The 22,101-nt window shown below is 40.0% G+C and overlaps 1 protein-coding gene and 1 pseudogene across 6 annotated transcripts in view; one reads left to right on the forward strand and one right to left on the reverse strand.

The window, feature by feature from the left end:
* Window positions 1–2,008: 2,008 nt before the first annotated feature.
* LOC132220218 (U4 spliceosomal RNA) lies at window positions 2,009–2,091 on the reverse strand (annotated as a pseudogene).
* Window positions 2,092–4,852: 2,761 nt separating this feature from the next.
* TCEA1 (transcription elongation factor A1) overlaps window positions 4,853–22,101 on the forward strand; it is a 36,096-nt gene continuing 18,847 nt past the window's right edge. For 2 of the 6 annotated variants that reach the window (XM_059671764.1, XM_059671765.1), the window contains exons 1-4: window positions 4,853–5,098; window positions 16,365–16,427; window positions 16,522–16,627; window positions 21,087–21,174. In XM_059671764.1, the coding sequence (XP_059527747.1) occupies window positions 5,036–5,098; window positions 16,365–16,427; window positions 16,522–16,627; window positions 21,087–21,174 (320 nt within the window). In that variant the 5' untranslated portion in view covers window positions 4,853–5,035. Of the gene's footprint in view, window positions 5,099–5,958; window positions 6,058–6,176; window positions 6,327–7,044; window positions 7,115–16,364; window positions 16,428–16,521; window positions 16,628–21,086; window positions 21,175–22,101 lie in introns of all 6 variants that reach the window. The other 4 variants (XM_059671769.1, XM_059671766.1, XM_059671768.1 and 1 more) reach the window with 4 other exon arrangements.

Below are 22,101 nucleotides of genomic sequence, written 5' to 3' on the forward strand. Positions count from 1 at the left end.
ATAATGAAAAGGAGGAAAATGTCAATGTAATCACAAGAAAATTTAGAGAGAAATGGAATAGAACCAAGCATGAGAAAAGCTCTCGCTATGCAATTTTAATAAGCTAAAAAAAATTCTTACTTATTTTTTAGCATTCCTAAACTATTTAAGAAGTTTTGTTTGGTGTTTTCTTTTATCATCCTTTTATATAATATTCATGGAATTTTTTAAATTAGTGTCATAAATCAGTTATCCAAATATTTTTCTTTTTAAAGAAATTTTTTCTTTTTCAATTACAGTTGACATTCAATACTATATTAGTTTGAGGTGTACAACATAATGGTTAAACCTTTATATAACTTGTGAAGTGATGCCCCCAATAAGTCTTGCATCCACCTGACATCATACATATAGCTATGACAACATCTTTGACTATATTCCTTAAACTGTACTTTATATCACCATGACTATTTTGTAACTGCAAATTTGTATTTCTTAATCCCTCCAATTTTTCCCACAGTCTCCCAGTCCCCCTCCCATCTGGCAACCCATGTTAGTTCTCTGTACTTATGAGTTTATTTCTGTTTTGTTTGTACATTTATTTTGTTTTTTATATTCCACAAATAGATGAAATTTTATGTTTGTCTGTCTTATTTCACCTACTATAAAAGCCTCTAGGTCCAACCATGTTGTTGCAAATGGTACGATTTCATTCTTTTTTATGGCTGAGTAATATTCCATTGTATATATGTACCACAACTTCTTGAGCTGATAATGGTTAATAAAATTATATAGGTTTCAAGTATACAACCCTATAATACATAATCTGTACACTGCATTGTGTTCACCATCCAAAATCAAATCTTCAGTCAATATATATATGTATATATATATATATATATATTTGGTAACAGCTTTATTAAGATATAATGAACACACCATGTAGTTCACTCATTTAAAGTGTACAATTCATGGCTTTTTCTATATTCAAAATTATAGTCATCATCACAATCCATTTTCATCACCCTGTAACGTAGCCCTGTGCCCTTTAGCAACTATCCTGTGCCAGTTTCTACTTCCCCACCATTCCAAGCCCTAGGGAACCACTACTGTACTCTTGGTCTCTATAGATTTGTCTGTTCTGGACATTTCATATCAATGGAATCATGTGACTGCCTTTTTTATTTAGCAAAATGTTTTCAAGGTACATAATATTCTATACCATGTATCATAAGTACTTCATTTCTGTTTACTCCTGAATAGCATTTCATTGTATGGAGTGATCACATTTTTTAATCTAGTCATCATTTGGGTTGTTTCCACTTTTGGCATTAACGATGCTATAATGAACATTCACATCCAAGTAAACATATGTTTTCATTCTCTTGGTAATGTATTTATAAATAGAATTGCTAGATCCTATCTTTAACCTTTTAAAAAAACTGCCAGACTGTTTTCCAAAGTGGCTGCACCATTTTGCATTTTCAGTCACAGTGTATGAGGGTTCCAATTTCTCCACATTCTTGCCAACACTTATTTTTCCGTGTCTTTTCTAATTTATTTTTATGTTGAGGGTATTACAGATGTCCCCCGCCCTTTATCCCCTACTACCCTGTTCCCACTCCACCACAGGACCTCACCACACTTGCTACCCCAGCTTTTTTTCATTTGCATAAAATACTTTTTTCTATCCCTTTTAGTCTTGGTGTATCTTGACTTCTGAGGTGGGTCTGTTGTAGGCAGTATATATATAGTTCTTGTTTTCTCATTCATTCAGCTACTATATATATATGTTTTTTTGATTGGTGCATTTAAGCCATTTACATTTAAAGTGATTACTGATAGGTACATATATTTTGCCATTTTATTTTTCCACCTGCTTTCTTTACCTTCTTTTCCTCTTCTCTTTCTTCTTTTCTCCTCCTGCATCTTCAATAAGATCTTATAACAGTTCTTGTAGTACTACCTTAGTGGTAATGAAATCCTTTAGCTTTTACTTGTCTGACAAGATCTTTATGTCTCCAATTTTATTTTAATTATTATTTTTTCAATTAGCAATAATCTTGCCTTGGATAAACCTCATTGGCTAAGATACTGCCACTGCGCAAAGCTTCTCCTTCAATTTTAAAATGATAGCACCGTTCGGTAAAGTAATCTTGGTTCTAGGTCCTCACTTTTCATGACTTTGAATATTTCAAACTAATGCCTTCTGGCCTGAAATATTTCTGTGGAGATAAACATCACCTGACAGTCTTATGGGAGCTCCTTTGTAGATAACTTTCTCTGGCTGTTAAGATTGCCTCTTGCCCGGCCAGAGTGGCTCAGTGGTTAAGTGTCTGTCTATGAACAAGGAGATCACAGTTAGGTTCTCAGTCACTGCACATGCTTTTGGGTCTCCATTCCCAGGGTGGGGCGTGCAGGAGGCAGCCAGTCAATGATTCTCAGCATTGACGTTTCTCTCCCTCTATGAAATCATAAAAAATAAATAATATATATTTAATTGCCTCTGTCTTATTATGATGTGTCTTGGTGTGGGCCTCTGTGTTCATCTTGTTTGGGAATTTCTTCCTGGCCTTGTGTGTCTTTTTTCTTCCCCACATTGTGGAATTTTTTTGTTGTTATTTCTTCAGATAGGTTCTTCATCCCTAGTTCTCCCTCTTCTTCTCCCACCGCCATGATGCGGGTGTTGTGCTTCATTTTGTTTGAAAGGCCCCTGAAACTATCCTAGGTGTTTCTGGGGCCTCTTGGGAGGGACTCTGGTGCAGGCCTATGTCAGACACTACCTGTGAGTGCCCCTGGGCAATCAGGTTGGAGCTGCAAGAGATCCAGTTTGTGGTTGCCTCTCCTGGACATGGGTGTGCACAGGAAGGACCGGAGCTGTGTACCAGGCAGGCTTTTACCAGCCCCGGCCCCAGCCCCAGGGGGATGACCTAGCCCAGTGGTCGGCAAACGGCGGCTCGCTAGCCACATGCAGCTCTTTGGCCCCTTGAGTATGGCTCTTCTGAAAGGCGCACCGAGTGTCTGGACCGGCTGTGTGGCCGGCGGGCTGAGGGGTGGGGCCGGGCGGCGACCGACCACAGGGGAGGTCGTGGGAGCGAAAGGCCTCACCGCCTGGCTCTTTCCTCCCTTCCCCCGTGGTCGGTTCCCCGCTTGCCCGTGCTGGGGCCGGGGGTCCGTGCGGCCCTCGGGGCCCAGTCGGGGGGGCCGGGGCCTGCGTGGGCCGGCCGCCAGGCCCCATGAGGGGGCCATTGGCTCCCCGGCCCACGGCGGGAGCCCGGCGCGGGCTGCCACCCGCCCGCTGCCTCCCCCCGGGACCAGGCCCACGCGGGCCTTGTGGACCCGGCCCCAGTGCAGCAGCGGCGGCAGCGGAGTGGGGCGCGTGCCCTAGCCCGGGGAGGCCGCCATGCTGCAGTGCACCGGCCTGTGGGCCGGGCCTGCTCCAAGCGGATGCCGCTCTTCCAGAGCTGGGCCACTCCACCGGCCGCACCCCGTTTGCTGGGCCTGTGCCGCCCAGATGCGCTGTTGTGGGAGTCCCGGTCCGCCTGCAGGCCGGCTGCAGGTGCTGTGCGGGAGGGCCATCCTGCCTTGCGGCGTGTTCGAGCGGCAGCAGCGGGAGCCGGGCGAGGACTGCGCCCTCCATCTTGCCTTGGGTTCTCCATTTTGGGACAGAGCCATGTGCTTCATCGCCGGGGGAAGCCGCTGCTAGCCACACCCAGGATTTCTCTGGACTAACCAATAATAATCAAGGGAAGTGCACGCCATCACTATGACCACATCCTGTACCGACTGGCGCCTGGCCAATCAGCGGGGCCCACAGTCCCCTCTCCTGCCCTCACTCCACCCCCCTTTAAAACCCCCTGTCCCATCAGGCCTCACTCTCTCGGCCACTGGACTTTCCGCTGTGTCGGTGGGTCTGGTGAACGGGGAGCGCAACCCGGCTTGCATTAAAGACTCTTTGCTTTTGCATCGGACTGACTGGCTCCCTGGGGGTCTTGGGAACTTTGAAATCTGGGTACAACATCTTCCACAAAATACCACCTGCGGGCGTGCATGTACACTGCAATTGAAACTTCGTGGCCCATGCGGAGAAGTCGGTATTTTGTGGAAGAGCCACACTCAAGGGGCCAAAGAGCCGCATGTGGCTCGCGAGCCGCCGTTTGCCGACCACGGACCTAGCCTGCAGTGATGGCGAACCTTTTGAGCTCGGCGTGTCAGCATTTTGAAAAACCCTAACTTAACTCTGGTGCCGTGTGACGTATAGAAATTTTTTGATATTTGCAACCATAGTAAATCAAAGACATATTTTTGATATTTTATATATTTAAATGCCATTTAACAATGAAAAATCAACCAAAAAAATGGGCTCGCGTATCACCTCTGACACGCCAGTCATAGGTTCGCCATCACTGGTCGGGGGTGGGGGTGGGTAAGGACTGGGAGGAAATGGGAGATATCTGTAATACGATCAACAATTAAAAAAAACTTTTAAAAGTACAAAGGAAAAACTTAAGAGGATTAAACCCATATATCAACGGCTCTAGGGCTATGGGAGGGGTATTTGTTTCCAGGGTCTACCACGGAGAGGAGGCTTGGGTTTCACTGCTTTCAGAAAAAGACAACGTTGCATTCTGCAGGTTCGGGCTGCCCGGGAGGCCGGCCCGGGCGAAGCTTCCCTCTGCGTGGAGGCGGGTCCGCGATGAGCGCGCGCCAAAAGCCCGCCTCGCAGCTCGTGGGCTTTCCCCGCGGCCCGGCGGGAAACGCTGCCGCCGAGCTGGCTCCCTGCCCCGCCCACGGCGCCCGGGCCCGCCCCTCCGCATCGACCGGCTGTCGATTGGTAGCGCCTGGTCGGAGCGCGCGGGGCTCGATTGGCGCTGCCTGCGGGGGAGGAGCCGCCGCCGCCGCCGCCACCGGCCGGGGTCTAGAGGAAGGGCCTAGGCTGGGCCTGCCGCGTTGGGCTCGCTGAGCGCCCGAGCTCGCGTCCCGCCGAGATCTCCACCCCAGTGCCGCCCGCTCCCGGTCCCAAACGGGCCGGGCACGGGGAAGACCTGCCCGAGCCATGGAGGACGAGGTGGTCCGCATTGCCAAGAAGATGGACAAGATGGTGCAGAAGAAGAACGCGGTGAGCGCGGCGGGCGGCGCGGCCGGGAGGGAGGTCGGAGGGAGGCCGGGCGGAGAGCGGAGGCCGCGGGGACGGGACGCGGTGGGTCCCCGGCCGGCCCGAGGAGGCTCCCGGCCCCCGACGACAGCCCTCCCGGCGTGGGAAGCCGGCGTGCACGGCGCCCGCGTCCGGGAGCAGCGTCCTGGGGGAGCTCCCGCGCGCTGCCCCGCGGCTGCGGGCTTTGGGACGGGTTCTTGCTACTTGCAAAGCCCCTCGTTGTTACTACCGCGTATGGAAACCTCATCGAGGCAGTCTCTCCTTTTGTTTTAGATGTTCATGGTAGTAAATCCTCGCGGAGATAGGCTAAGACTTGAACAGTATCGCCAGCCCTCACTGTTTAAAAGAATTCATTCTCTTTTCCGTGATGGTTGGCCAACAGCTAGAACAAACATCCCGTAGAGGTCCGTGATCCGCTTTAGAAACATCAGGCTGATAGAGTGTAAAATCCCGGGATCTTAATTTTTGGGGAAGGATGGACTTAAACTTCAGGATCTCGACTGCATGCATGCTCCTTTCGCGATGACAAAGGCCGAGGGTGCCGGTGGACTGGTCCAGTGGCTAGACGTTTTTTAAAAAGTGGATCTTGCCGGGCGGTGGTGTGTGCGGACGAGCTAGGATTGAAGCGCGCGCATTAGCTGGGCTGCACTGGTAGATGAATTTGGACAGATGTCATTGCCGGGCGTTAACTAGGTGTTTCACAGTTAATACCAGGGGCATTGTCCTATTTGTTATTGATCATGTGTATTTGCGAACATGTTCTCTTGTGGTTCGTTTGAGGCCTGCCGTCCAGTTTTCTGCATTTTTTGTCTACCTGTCTGCAGAGTCCTCTGATTTCTTGCTAAACTTCCACAGTTGTGGTTCCACCAGGCTCAGCGCATTTGCAGAATCAGCATGCCTGAAATAATAACTTACTCCCATCCGTGAGATAAAATTCCATGTCACACTGACGCGAAGTAGAAAAGGGATGCTGATTTGTACAGCCCTGTAGAGTTGCCAAACAGATGTGCAAAGTGTATCTTTTTTTTTTTTTTTTTTACAGAATAAGAAACTGAGTCAGAGCTGAGTAGCTGTGTAGTTTGGATGTAGCCAGGATCCCCCGGCTTCCTACCGGACAGCCTGCCAGAGCAGGAAGTAGTGTTTACACTGAATGCATGAGACTTCATAGTCTGTTCCTCTTTTCCTTTAACAGGTGCATCACCCAGTATTTAATTTTGTACTCTGTTAATCTGTATTTGCAATTTGGCCTTTTAAAGTATTTCCTGTTTGTTTTCTGTGCTAGACATGACTTCTGCTATGTATGTTTCCTGTTGATTTCCCTTTCATTCCCTGCTGCAAGTTGTGAGTTCTGGTTATTCCATAGGCTGAACATTTCTGGAAAATTTTTCTCTTTTCCTGGATTTCCTCAGATTCCCAAGGTAGCAGGTCCCAGGGAAAAAGGCAGTTTGTTGGGTTTTATTTTTTCTCAAACTCGGGCAATAATGTGTAACCTTTTATCATCTAACGCATTTTTTTTTTTTTTGGAGGCACCGCTGGGATACGAACCCTAACGCATTATTTTTTATTGATTGATTTTAGAGAGAGAGAGACATCGACCCCTTTGTTCCCCTACCCATTCATTCATTATTCATTGATTCCTGTGTGTGTGTGTGACCCAAACCCGAAGCCTTGGCATATTGGGAGGACCCTCTAACCAACTGAGCTACCCGGCCAGGGCTCGATAGTTTTACCTGCAGTTCTCAAGTTATAAATGCATTTTGAGATCTTTATTAATGAGAGAAAATGAGGATACACTCTACAGATAATCCTCAAATCTCATTTTTCTAATAGTTGAAAACTTGCCCCCCAAAGGAAGGCAAAATTGACTAGCTCTTTTACATTTTGTTTTCTCCCTTTTTTATATTTTACAGAAATTCAACTAGGCAAATAAAATAAAGAAAAAGGGATATAGTCAGACTGACTACCACCCACGCTCCCAAAGCAAGTGTTCAATAATTTAACAAGTTGTCCTGGGGTTGTTGGATTATGGTTGTTTCTTTTCTTGTGGTTTCCAGCTTTTCTCTGTGAGCTATTTTTATATTATGAAAAAGTAAGTTTTGCTTGAAAAATAATAGTGTAATCATTGATCGAGCCTGCAACCTGGGCATGTGCCCTTGGCTGGAATCAAACCCAGGATCCCTCAGTCACAGGCCGATGCTCTATCCACTGAGCCAAAACAGTCAGGGCTGGATATCGTTTTAATAAAACTATCGATGTTACACTTCAGTAATAATAAAAACAGCTATCATTTATTGAGCTATTACTCTGAGCCAGGAATTCTACTAAGCACTTACCTACTATATCTCATTTATTCCTCAGTTTTGCAAAATGAGGATTATCCCCATTTTAAAAATGAGGAAACTAGCCCTGGCTGGGTAGGCCAGTAGGTTAGGGCATTGTCCTGATATGCCATGGTTGCAGGTTCGATCCCTAGTCAGGGCACATACAAGAACCAACCAATGAAGGCATAAATAAGTGGAACAACAAATTGATGTTCCTCTATCTCCCTTCCTCTCTCTGTCAAATCAATTAATAAAAATTTTAAAAAGACTGCTAACTGAAAAATAAAAGAAAAATGGGAAAACTAAATATTTAGAGAGTTAAGATAGTGGGCAAATGAAGATGTGAATTGAAATCTGTTTTGCTCCAACGCCAGAACTACGCTGTTTAGCTTCAGTGCCTCTCTAGAAGACTCCCACATCTCTCTTTGAACTTGGCATGGTGTCACAAAGGTTGTTGCTACCAGTCCAATGCCAACAGAATTCCCAATGTGTGGTGCTGTGAAGGGAGAAACTATTCAAGTGAAGCTGCTCCCGTGAAACAGCTCAGTTGACACAGTTTGAAAACCCTGGAAATGCAGTCTTCAGTAGAAACTGAAAATGCCCTTCTGGAGACAAAGGGGAAGCTGTCTTATCTAGAGAAAAATGCCTGCTCCCTGTTCCTGATTGGTCTAATTTCATGCAAATGAAGACTCCCAAGTTCTCCCTGTTTTTTTTTTTATTATTATTTATTTATTTATTTAAATACATTTTATTGATTTTTTTTTTTTTTTACAGTAAGGAAGGGAGAGGGATAGAGAGTTAGAAACATCGATGAGAGAGAAACATGGATCAGCTGCCTCCTGCACACCTCCTACTGGGGATGTGCCCGCAACCCAGGTACATGCCCTTGACTGGAATCAAACCTGGGACTGTTCAGTCCACAGGCGGACAGACGCTCTAGCCACTGAGCCAAACTGGTCAGGGCAGTTCTCCCTGTTCTGATTGGTAATTCTGGAGGATATAGCTGCCAGCTTTTGATTGGATGGGGAAGGTCTCAGTTCATAAGTTAAAATGCAACAGCAGTAGTTTATAAGGGTCTGCTCAGATGGCAGGTCAGTCTGTGGCTTTTCCCTGAGGAATAGCGAGTGTGAGAAGTCTCTAAACAGTGGCTGTTAGACTCTATGAATGTGGGCCCAGTTAACCACAGGAGTCCTCTGGACAGGCATAGTCTTTCTTGGGGTTGGCAGTGGGTATAATTAAGTGAATATAAGACCGGGAAGTAAGGGTATTTACTCTTCTGGGGCAGACAGGTTTCTCTAAATACCTAATCAATATCTTGACCTGTACTACCCAGAATATTGGCCCATGGGTGTACTTGATCTTAAACAGTATTAGCAATTTTACAAGTGCCCTCTCCTGAAGCCATGATGAACCACATAAATTATTGACATTTTCACATATTGGTTATTTTTTACTTAGCTTTCTTCTTGTAATTATGACTTCATGCAATTAAGCAAGTCTAATTTCTAATGTGGGTTCAAATTCTAGTTCTTCTGAATTTTAGCTGTGTGATCTTAGGTAAGTTCCTTAACATCTCTAAAATGTTTTTCTTGATGGTAAATTGGAGATAATTTAGTGAAGATTAGATGACTATAAAATTCTTACTAGTGCCTAAGATACAGTAATGGCTAAAAAACTTGGATTGTCTTTGTAAGGGATTTATGGCACTACATTGTAGAAGAAGTCAGGTAACAACTTAGAATTTTCAGGTTCATGGAGAGATTTTGAGTTGTGTTTAGGTTAATTTTAAAATTTAGGCTCAGGGCAGAGTGGGATTAAATTGCAGGGAGAGAAATTGAAATTAGATAGAATTTCAAGGAGTCGAGATTCCTGAAATGTGTAGGTTTCTAAGTCTTAACATACCCGGTTGAAAAAAGCATCTTTGGTTTCCATATTAGGGTTAGAGTGATTAGCATAAATCAAAATTTAGAATGACTACACAATTTTTATAACAGTTTTATTGAGATATAAAGTAAAATTCACCTTTTTCAAGTGTACAATTCAATGGATTTTAGTATATTCACAGGTTTGTGCAACTATCACCACTGTCTAATTTTGGAACATTTTCATGGCTCCAGTAAAGAAACCAGTACCCATAAAGTAACCCATGAAGAAGTCACCATATCTCCCCCACCCTCCCAGCCGCTAATCTACTTCTATCTCTATGGATACCTGTTCTGGCATTTCATATAAATGAAACCATACAATATGTGGTCTGTGACTGGATTTCTTCATTTAGTGTTTTCAAGGTTCATTCATGTTAATAGTATATATCAGTACTTCATTCCTTTGCACTGCTGAATAGTACTCCAGTGTACTGGTGGGTTTATCACATTTTAGGCTCTTTCCATTTTGACTATTATGAGTAATGCTGCTAAGAACGTTCTTGTACAAGTTTTTGTGTGGACATAAATTTTCATTTTTGTTCTGTATGTACCCAGGAGTAGAATTGTTGGGTCATATAACTATGGATAACCTTTTGAAAAACTGCTAGACTATTTTCCATAATTGCTGTACCATTTTACGTCCTCACCAGCAGTGTATTGAGGGTTCCAATTTCACCACATCTTTTTTTTTTTTTCCTTTTTTTTTTTTTTTAAATATATTCCATTGATTTCTTTACAGAGAGGAAGGGAGAGAGACAGAGAGCTAGAAACATCGATGAGAGAGAAACATCAATCAGCTGCCTCCTGCACATCTCCTACTGGGGATGTGCCCGCAACCCAGGCACATGCCCTTGACCGGAATCGAACCCGGGACCCTTCAGTCCGCAGGCCGACGCTCTATCCACTGAGCCAAACCGGCCTCGGCTCACCACATCTTCAATACATGTTATTAGCTGTCTTTTTTATTATAATCATTGTAGTGACTGTAAAGTAGTATCTCACTGTGGTTTTGATTTGCATTTTTCTGATCACTAATGATGATGAACATTTTTCATTGTTTGTTGGCCATATCTTTGGAGAAATGTCTGCTCAAATCCTTTGCCTATTTTTTAATTGTGTATTTATATTATTGAGTTGTAAGAATTCTCTATATTCGGAATACTAGACCCTTATCAGAGATGAAATTGTTCTGTGGGTTGTTTTTTCACTCTCTTGATAGTATCTTTTGAGATAAACTTTTAATTTTGAAGGCAAATTTATATATTTTTTCTTTTGTCATTTGCGCTTTCAGTGTGGAGTAATTACAAATTTGAGATCAAGTAGTAAAATAAAAATTCCTGTTTATAGTGATATTGTTGAGCAGTAACTCAAATATTTATAATTGTGTTTCCTTTTTTAAAAATATGTTTTTATTGATTTCAAAGAGAAGAAGGTAGAAGGGGAGAGAGATGGAAACATCAATGATGAGAGAATCATTGATCAGCTGCTTGCTGCTGCACATCCCCTACTGGGGATTGAATCCCCAACCTGGGCATATGCCCTGACTGGGAATTGAACTGCGACCTACTGGTTCATGGGTCAATGCTCAACCTCTCAGCCACACTAGCCAGGCTATAATTGTGTTTCCTCAAAAAAAAAAAAAGAACATCTTAATTTTTAAAATTTTGAAATCTCATAATTCTTCCTAAGAAGTGTTTGAGTTGATTGAGCTTCAGTAATACTTTTTAAAATGCTGGCTTATGGTTCTTTGAGAATTATTATTATGGTAGAAATAGATAATTCTTGTTATATTTTTGTACTCCTTATCATCCATCTCCTGTGTGTCAGGCACTCTATTTTGATACTTCATATGTGTTTATTACCTCATATGACCATTTTAACTATTTGATGTCATTGTATTGTCTCACCTACGTATAGGAAACTGAAGCCTAAAAAGGACAAATAACATTCCCAAGATCTTATAATTAGGAAATGATATTATGTGGATTTGAATCAAGATCTGTCTTTTATATAGCCCATGTTGTTAACTGTGTATTCTATTTTGCTCCCTTAACATCTCTGGAAAAGGATGTTTGTATCCTATGTAGTCTTGTATATACTGGATGCTCAGTACAAGTTTGAATACCATATTTTGTAAAAGTACTTACTTCCATTGACAAATAGGAGTACTAATGATGTAATAAAGTAGTGTAAGAGCGGCTGTTTATTTTTCAGCCAGTTGTGAACTTAATTTGACTCTGGAAGTTAAGGTAGAATCTTTCTTTCTCTTGCATCATTATCTCTAGGAGATGCTGCAATCTAATAGACCTGACTTTTAGAGGCAGGTGATGATTAAGAAAAGCTAGGCTATGCTATTCACCTCTAGTTATTCACCTGTGGACCTGTGGAATGGGAAAGAGCAGTGGTGTAAAGGTCAGGAGACAGTAGTTCTTGTCCTTTTGTATTACCCCTCAGTATGACCTTGGGCAAGTCACTTTCTTTTTCTGAGTTGTTTCTTTGTCTAATTGAGGGTTTGAAGAAGATGCTCAAAGATTTCTGTTTTAAAATTTCCTAAAGTCAAGAAGGGTTTCTATCTTGCTCACAGTTTTATCTTCCAACACAAAGCAGAACTTGAGTATTTGTTGAGAGGCAATAGAGTGTAATTTGACAGAACTACATAGATCTCACTTTTTCTAGTTAGTAATCATGTGACCTTGTACAGACGTCTTAATTTATCTGGACTTTAATTTCATCATCTGTAAAATGGGAATAATAAAAGTACTGTAGGGCTTATTGTGAAGATGAAATAATATATGCAAAATATTTAACACAATACTTGGCACATACTAACACAAATTTTTGTCACTGAATTAATATATGGTAATCTGTTATTTGTCTTTTTCTTTCATTTTGAACATAGTTGTTTTTTTTTTTTTTAATATACTTTATTGACTTTTTACAGAGAAGAAGGGAGAGGGATAGAGAGTTAGAAACATTGATGAGAGAGAAACATCGATCAGCTGCCTCCTGCACACCCCCCACTGGGGATGTGCCCGCAACCAAGGTACATGCCCTCGACCAGAATTGAACCTGGGACCCTTCAGTCCACAGGCCGACGCTCTATCCACTGAGCCAAACTGGTTAGGGCAGTTGTTTATTTCTTAAAGAAGCTTAATTGAAATATTCATCTTATTTTGTTAGAATACAGTGTAATTATGATAAAGGTCATAGTTTTATCCCACTAGTATTATTTAGCTTTTTCTCCCTCCCATAGTCTGTATAACACCAGTCACCAAAGAGATCTGAGTGAAAAGAGAGAGTGTGATGAAATTAATGCAAAGCTATTGCTTCTACTTGGAAAACAACTTAAACCTTATGCCACATTGCTGATGTATTGGAAGAATCACCTTTGTATGTGACAGACAGCATTATGGAAGCCTGAGGAGGGAGATTGTGCTTTTTCAGGGATTCCCAATAAGTGTGATTTTTAAAAATCTTTTTTCCTAATTCATCCTTAATCAGAAATGGATCAGAAAGTCCATGGAGACATGGGGAGAAGAAAAATGTCCATGGTATATATAGGATACAGGTCCACAATCTCTTAAAACCTTTAGTGTTTGATATATTTGAGAATTCCAAATTTTTCAGATTTGATAAAAGCTAATTTTGTACATGTATTATTACATAATATCCTCATCGAGGTCTGGGCAGTTTCCAGTAATCAGACATTATCATTTCTATAATGAAATGCTGTTTATGTGGGATAAGTAGAACATAAATAGCTTTATATCTGTTGACACTATATGTTGCTGTCAAATGAGTTTATTGAAAACCTATGAGATATTTTTTGGTTTTCAAAGGTTTTTGATTCTGGGATTTGTAGATATGAAATTGAAAATCTTATTCACTCAAGAATGCCATGCTTATAGAAATGTTTGGTAAATGTAAAGTCAATGTTAGCTTTTTAAAAAAATATTTTTTAATTGATTTTAGAGATGAAGGGAGTGGGAGAGAGAGATAGAAACATTAGTGATGAGAGAGAATCTTTGATCGGCTGCCTCCTACTGGGAATTGAGCCCACAACCTGGGCATGTGCCCTTGACCGGAATCCAACCCAAATCACCTGCAGGCCAACGCTCTATCCACTGAACCAAACCAGCTAGGACGAAAGTCAATGTTAGCTTTCTTTAACAACTATAATGTTCCTCTTTTTTAGTTGCCTCTAAATTAAAAAAAAAAATTATAGAATTTTAAAGTCAGAAATGAATCATCAAAATCCTTTATAATAACCTATATCATAGTTTCTATTAAACTTAAGTTTTTATTTGTGAAGTACTGGGTTAAATTAAAATGATGTTATCTGTTGGTTGCTAGAAGAAAAGTTAATACTGTTTTATTCCCCACAGCCAAATCCAATATCTGTCAACTTTAAATGGAAGTATTATGTAACTGGAAGCCTTTACTTGATTTTATATTTAAGAAATAATAATGATGCCATGAGATTCCATGCTTGTTTCTTCCTGTGGGGTGCATAATGAGTGACATGCTCTGCGGCTTTCTGTTTTCCTGGGGTATCTGTGTTTCATTGATCCACAGGGTACCTAGTTTTCATACTTGAACATTTCAGAAAGCAAAATGAGTAACATGTAACTTTGGCAAGATGGATGTTAGGATATACTTTCACAGGCAGAAGAACATCAAATACAGCATCAACATTTGCATAATAAGTGTCATCATGGGCTTGGAATAAAATCTAAGAGACATTAGTGAAGTGCTCTTTGAACTTCAAGGAACCAAATGGTTAAAAAACAGCTAGCTCTACAAAGCCAGCTAAGAGCTTTTGATTCTTTTATGGATTCTTTTATGAAATGCTGCTTTAATGGTATTTTTGATACAACTTTTTGTGGGATAAAAACATTAATCTGATCACTAATAGAGCAGAATTCCTTCCCCACGCCTGCCCTATCCTCCCCTCCCTTCTCCCATCCTCACTGGTGTGGATGCTTGTTTTTTAAAGTCATGTTAATAAAAACATAAAAGCAAAAAATATATATTAAAATCTGAGTCATAAAGTGATTCATAAGCATTGGACTCTGAATGCAAAGTAGTTTTCGAAGCACCTAAGGCAATTTGTTTTGCTTATATGTTTCTCTTTATATATGTGAAAGGCTAATATAAAAATTCCAAGTCTAAAAGAATTCTTTCAATAAACAAAAGTAAACAGAAGTGGTAAGAAAACACTGTCATAGTTAATGGTTTTTTTCTTTATTAGTATACTAGAGGCCTGAGGCACGAAATTCGTGCAAGAGTAGACTTTTTCCCCCCAGCTACTGGCACCTGTTTCCCTCTGGCACCCAGGACCCGGGCTTCCCTCACAGGACGTCCGGTCTAATTAGCATATTATGCTTTTATTATTATAGATAGAATATTGATGTATCCACATATTATACATTAAGTGAATATTATACTGAATACAGTATGAACTGAATGTATTAGATTAGATGAAATACGGTAGATTAAATATATCAAGTTAGAATATTTAGCCTCAAGCTGTAAGTTGTGCTCTTGCTTCTCATCTAATTTTATTCCTCTTTTTTTAAAAATTTTTTTACTGCATTTATTGGGGTGACATTGGCAAATACGTTTCCTCTTTTAACTTTCGGTGTTTTGGCAGTGTTCTTGTCACAGACCAGTGAGATACGGAGACATCATGAGAGTTCTAGTAAAGATGCCCTTTCCCACTCCCTGTGTGTGAGTGAATGCTAAAGGTGCTAAACATCTTCTAACCCCCATTCCCACTTAATCAGGCTTGGCTCCTTTATCAGGCAAGTGTCCTGCATGGACATTTGGGGATGTGTTACAGCACCACAGTAAGAGATTTATTTTTCGTTTCTACTTGGTACACATATAAACAAATACTATTAAAAAATAAACTTTCTTTTTTTACATCTGCATAGTATTCCATTGTGTAAATGTACCACAGCTTTTTATCCACTCATCTACTGCTGGGCACTTGGGCTGTTTCCAGATCTTAGCTATTGTAAATAGTGCTGCAATGAACATAGGGGTGCATATGTCCTTTCTGGTTGGTTTTTCAAGCTTCTTAGGCTATATTCCTAAAAGTAGGATCACTGGGTCAAATGGCAGTTCCATATTTAATTTTTGAGGAAACTCCACTCTGATTTCCATAGTGGCTGTACCAATCTGCATTCCCATCAGCAGTGTACTAGGGTTCCTTTTTCTTCACATCCTCACCAGCACTTGTTTGTTGATTTAATGATGGCAGCCATTCAATAGTGAGGTGGTACCTAATTATTGTTTTAATTTGTGTCTCTCTGATGATTAGTGATGTTGAGGCATCTCTTACCCTTTGAAACAGCATGGAGGGACCTAGAAATAAGTCAATCAGAGAAAGACAAGTATCAAATGATCTCACTTATATGTGGAATCTAATGAATAAAATAAACTGACAAACAGTGTAGGACAATAGACATGGAAGAACGAAACAGGCTGATGGATCTCAGAGGGAAGGGGTTCGGGGTGAGGGCGGGTAGAGATTAATCAAATAACTCATATGCATATATGGCATAACCCATGGACACAGACAATAGTGGGGTGAAGGCCTGGGGAGGGCATGAGAGTGGGAAGGGGGAGGTCAGTGGTGGGAAAAAGGGACAACTGTAATAGTTTAAACAATAAAGATAAACTTAGCAAAGAAAATAAACTTTCACAAAACAATATTTAACAAGTACTGGTCGTAACTCAGTAAATGGATTTTGTGATCCTTTACTGAGTTTCAGCCCATATTTGGAAAACTCTCCTTTTCTCTTCCTCTCTATTATACACATATGTGTACCCAAATATACATATGTATATGTGTGTGTTTACCTTTCTCATATGAATAACTGAGCTGTAATGAATTGTGGATAGTAAACCATAAATTTAAATTTCTAGTTCTTGCTTTACTATCTGGGAAATTCAATATGAAATCATTTTACTTTACAGGCTGGAGCATTGGATTTGCTGAAGGAGCTAAAGAATATTCCCATGACCCTGGAATTATTACAGGTATGTACTGCTACGTGTCATAAGTTTTTAATAGGTAATGGTCATAAATTACTCAAATGTCTTCAGTATCAAATTTTTTGTCATTGCCTTGCAGTCCACAAGAATTGGAATGTCAGTAAATGCTATTCGCAAGCAGAGTACAGATGAAGAAGTTACATCTTTAGCGAAGTCTCTCATCAAGTCTTGGAAAAAGTTATTAGGTATAATTGATCTTCCCTTATGTATATTTATGATGTTCTGGTTTATTTAAACATTTGAATTTTCGATTAGTTTTCTTGTCTTTCAATATTTATAACTAGATTTCCCTTTAACTAAGAAGACAATTTCCCCCCAAAGAGAAGGTTGCCATACTTAAAAAAATTTTTGTCATATTTGTTTTGTCATAGTCTCTTTTTCTCTCTATCTGTATACTCACACACAAATTATTTTTTCTGAACCTTTGGCGAATATGTTGCATCTATCATGCTTTATCCTTTAATACTTACATGTCTTTTTCCTTATAACAAGTTTATTTTCTTATGTAATCATAATACAGGAAATTCAGGAAGTGTAACATGAGAATAGTACTTTAATCTTCAGGGAATATTCTGTTTTTGTCAGTTGTCCCAGTGTCTTTTATATCTTTTATGACATTGACATGAAGAATACAAGTATGCTATACCCTTTGCTTTAATGCATGTTACTTATTTGGGGTTTAGCTGCAATTTTCTCATGATTAGATCAGGCTGTGCATCCACAGTTACAATGCTACATAAGTGGGTTATATCCTTCTTGGGGTTTGAGACCCAGAGGCATTGATGATGTAAATTTTGATTACCCAGTCAAGGTGTACACTGTATCATTTATTATTTTTCCTCTTGCATCTAATAGGCATTCTGTGGGAGATACTTTAAGGTCTTGAAACTACCGTGCTCCTCATCAGACCTCACTACCCTTCTCCCCAAACCGTTTTTTATAGTGACAGTTGCAAAATAGTGATTTTCTCTGTCACTTCCTTAATATCTATAAATCATCATTCTGCTATAAGAAAGAACCTTCCTTTTATACCTCCCAGTTATTTATCTACTAGAGGTCCGGTGCACGGATTCATGTACCGATTGGGTCCCTCAGCCTGGCCTGCACCCTCTCACAATCCTCCCAGGAGGATGGCCAGCTGGGGAGGGACCGCAGAAGGGCTCCAGGGCATGTCTGGCCCGTCTTGCCCAGTCCCCATCAGCTGGACCCCAGCAGCAAGTTAACCTACCAGTCTGAGCATCTGACCCCAGGTGGTCAGTGCACATCATAGAGACTGGTGGAACCATCGAACAAATAGTCACATGATCGGTCAGACACTTAGCATATTATACTTTTATTATACAGGATTCTTGGTGTGGACACTTGATTCCTTTTCTATATAATGGTCATACAATGGATTATAATCCATTATTCATTTTTATTTTGGTATTTACATTGCCCCAAATTTCACCAGTGGGCAGTTCTTTAAATTGGCTCCTTTGTCCCTTTGACAAGCCCCCTTCAATTTTTTTTTCACTCTCACATTTTGATACCACAAAATGTATTGGTCTCGTCCATCTTCCTTGTCCTAGCCCTGGAATTAGTCATTTATTGGCGTTATATGGAAGAGAAAATAGAAAAACCAAACCTTTTAAAATTTCAAGGGCCACAATAATAATAACAAAAAACATATTATAAGAATGTGGTAACTAGAAACTAAAAATTGTTAAGCCTATAATATTTAATTGTCTGGTCTTAGGATAACAAAATGTAATATAAGATTCTGTGAATATATTAGTGCTTTTGGCTTTTGCTGCTGCTTATTATAATTATTAAATTCTCATTTTTACTCTATATTTTATTTCCTTTTATTAAATTTTCATTTATATTTCATATACTTTTTTTTTAAAAGTGTTTAGATTAAACAGTACATTAGACATGTATTGTGTATAAGAAAGGTTAAAACAGGGGGCCTGGAATGGATTAGTCAGTTTACATTATTTTTAATGGGAAATAATGGTTCGGTTTTGAACAGCCTTTTGGAATGAATTAAGTTCCAGGACTGAGGTTCCATTGTATCTATATTGTATTTTTAATGAAAAAAAAATTTTGTATTTTTTTAAATCATAACTCATTGGTTTCCAAATAATCAATCCATTGTGTGACCATACAACAATTTAATCCCTTGCCTGTTAGATTTGTTGTTTTTAACTTCATGGCTATTATAAATAATGTCTTGATGAATATCATTCTGACTAAAGCTTTTTCTTTAGGATATTATTAGATTTCTAGAAGGTTTACTGCTGCTGCTACTAGGTTGCACAGTTTTGAATACTTAAGATGTGCCAAGTGTTGATCTTTATTAGTGCATTTAATCCTCCCAACAATCGAGTGTGCTAGGTGCTATTATAATTCTCATTTTGTGATGGGGAAATTGAGGCACTGAGAGATTGAGCACTTTATGCACAGTTGGATTGGGTCCAGTAGGCAGATCTGTTCACAGAAAGTCTGAGTCCAGAGCTGGAGCACTTCCCTGCAGCTGTGCTGCATTACCCACAGCACTATTCAGATAATGGGCATGTTTTTAAGGCTGTTCACACTTACTGCTCTGCTTTCTGATTTCTGTGCTTATTTGTACTGTGCTGGAGCAGTTTGCACGATCAGTTTTATTGCTCTTCTGAGAGCTTTGGATCCTTGGTAGATAGTATTGCATTGTTATAACACCTTTCAAATGCTTTCTACCCTATTATTAATTTTTTTAATCCTCACCTGAGGATATTTTTTCTCATTGATTTTTTTTTTTTTTTGAGAGACTAGGAGGGAGCAGAGAGGGAAGGGAAAGAGAGAGAGAAACATCCATGTGAAAGAGACACATTGATCAGTTGCTTCCCGCATGTGCCCCAACTGGCCAGGAGTTAATCCTGCAACCCAGGTATGTGCTCTTGACCGGAAATTGTGGGCCAGTGCTCTAACCATTGCGCACACCCGCCAGGGCTCTAACCTTTTACTTTTGAAATATTTCTTTTTTTTTTTTTAAAATATATTTTATTGATTTTTTACAGAGAGGAAGGGAGAGAGATAGAGAGCTAGAAACATCGATGAGAGAGAAACATCGATCACCTGCCTCCTGCACATCTCCTACTGGGGATATGCCCGCAACCCAGGTACATGCCCTTGACCGGAATCGAACCTGGGACCTTTCAGTCCACAGGCCGACGCTCTACCCACTGAGCCAAACCGGTTTCGGCTTTTGAAATATTTCTTAATCTTTGCTGTATTCTTTTTTTTTTTTTTAAATATATTTTATTGATTTTTTACAGAGAGGAAGGGAGAGAGACAGAGAGTCAGAAACATCGATGAGAGAGAAACATCGATCAGCTGCCTCCTGCACATCTCCCACTGGGGATATGCCCGCAACCCAGGTACATGCCCTTGACCAGAATCGAACCCGGGACCCCTCAGTCTGCAGGCCGACGCTCCATCCACCGAGCCAAACCGGTTTCGGCATTTTGCTGTATTCTTTAATGTCATTATTGATCTTTGTTTTCTTCTTCATAACACTAGAGCATCTTTATGTTTGGGGGTTTTCTAGGTGAATTTTAGAGAATAACGGGGCAGTAAAAAGAGTATGTGAAAACTAAAGCATACACTTAGCATAGGGTATTTGAATTATACTACAGGTTTGGTAACCCTAACCTTTACGAGATAAATTGTAGAATTGAGATTTGGACCAAACTCTTTCAGTTACTCATCCAGAATAGCTATTAGAATCATCTGAGGAACTTTAAAGTTTTGATGCTTATGCCTCACTGCCAGAGATTTGGGTTGAATGGCTCGGGATGGGAGGATGATGAGGATATGCTTAAAGGTTGCCTCGGTGGTGCTAATATACAGTCAAATGTATGTTCTTCTGTATTCTCTACAGAGATGTGGAGAATTGAATTATTTGTGTATCTCTTATTACTTAGGTAGAGATAAAAAATTATTCAGTAGATCCAAACATTTTCTGAACCCAGCTTTGAGGCTCCTTTGGTTGATTTAAACATGAGTGTTTCTTTTCAGTGCTTAAATATTGCATTGGCCCAATCTATTTTATGTGCTTTATTTCCCAGTTGTAATTGTTCACCTCCTTAAGTCTTAAAGCCTGAGCACTCTGTATTACCTTACATATTACTTAAGATTGAGGAAGTGCTGCGTAGGCTTTACTAATCATGAAGGACTTTCTGTGAAAATGTTTTGGTTACTACCCCTGAAAAATTTATTTATATTTTGGGTACCACCTTAACTGTTTTGCCTTCATGAAAAATTATTAAAACAATATTGCTATATATTCTTTGTGCTTTCATTGTTATGACAGTGCTGCTATTTTTTTTTTTCATATTCTTTCCTTCCCTTTGTATACTTTTCCTCTCTTTTAGGGTCCATTGGCATACAAATATATGGTTTCCACTAAATTGGGGACTTTATTTGGGAATGCTGACAAGCATTCATTGTAACGCTCAAGTACATATTATAAAAGAGTAGCTTAAGTAAATTTTATTTACTTGTTGAAAACTTAGGATTTTAGTTTTTTTGTTTCATAAATAGCCTGATAACATTTAGTAGTTCAGTTTTGTTTTGTTTTTTAACAAATGCTAACAACTTAAGGATTTCATAATTTTTTAGATGGACCATCAACTGATAAAGATCCTGAAGAAAAGAAAAAAGATACCACAATTACATCACAGAATAGTCCTGAAGCAAGAGAAGAAAGGTATTTTGTTACGTGGGAATTCATTTATGTTGAAAGTCATAGTTTTACTTGACCGTACCACCTCCTTGGTCTTATGGCCCCGTATCTGTACTCTTTTGTTGTTTAATCTATTGGAATTAGCCAAATATTTTTAGGTTTCTTAGAAAATTTCTTGGAAATTTAAAGAGATTTAGAAGATCCTACATAACTAGAAGAAATTATTTACATTGTACTCAACAAGTTTAATTGAATGGAATCTCTAGGGTAGTACTACTAGAATTGGCAATGAAGGTACTGATGAGGGATTCAAATGGTTTCGTCCTCTATTTACCACATTCCTGTTTCAGATTTTTAAATTTTTTGTTCTTGGATCTAATTTTCCTTTTTATGATTTTATTTCTCTTTCCAGTTTAGCTATTTGTAATAAGAATTGAAAATGTGAAGTTCATTAATGAAGGATTCATATTGTTTTGCAGATCTTAGGAGCCCTTTGCATTTATTCTTTCTTCTCAGAGATAATGAACTGTGACATCCAACACATTGATGTAAAACGTGATATGCCTAGTAGATTAAAAACAGTTCCTCTGTTCTTGGAAAGCTTGTACTTAGTTCCACACCTGACATTGATTTTTAGGCATTGGTTCTCAAAGTGTGATCCCTGTAAGAGCAGGGGACCTGGCAACTTTAGCAAAGCAAATTCTTGGGCATTACCCTAGACCAGTGATGGCGAACCTATGACACGGGTGTCAGAGGTGACACGCGAACTCATTTTTTTTGTTGATCTTTCTTTGTTAAATGGCATTTAAATATATAAAATAAATATCAGAAATATGTCTTTGTTTTACTATGGTTGCAAATATCAAAAAATTTCTATATGTGACACGGCACCAGAGATAAGTTAGGGTTTTTCAAAATGCTGACACGCCGAGCTCAAAAGTTTCGCCATCA

The sequence above is a fragment of the Myotis daubentonii genome, chromosome 17 (genome assembly GCF_963259705.1).
Source record: "Myotis daubentonii chromosome 17, mMyoDau2.1, whole genome shotgun sequence".
In the NCBI taxonomy this organism is placed as follows: Eukaryota; Metazoa; Chordata; class Mammalia; order Chiroptera; family Vespertilionidae; genus Myotis; species Myotis daubentonii.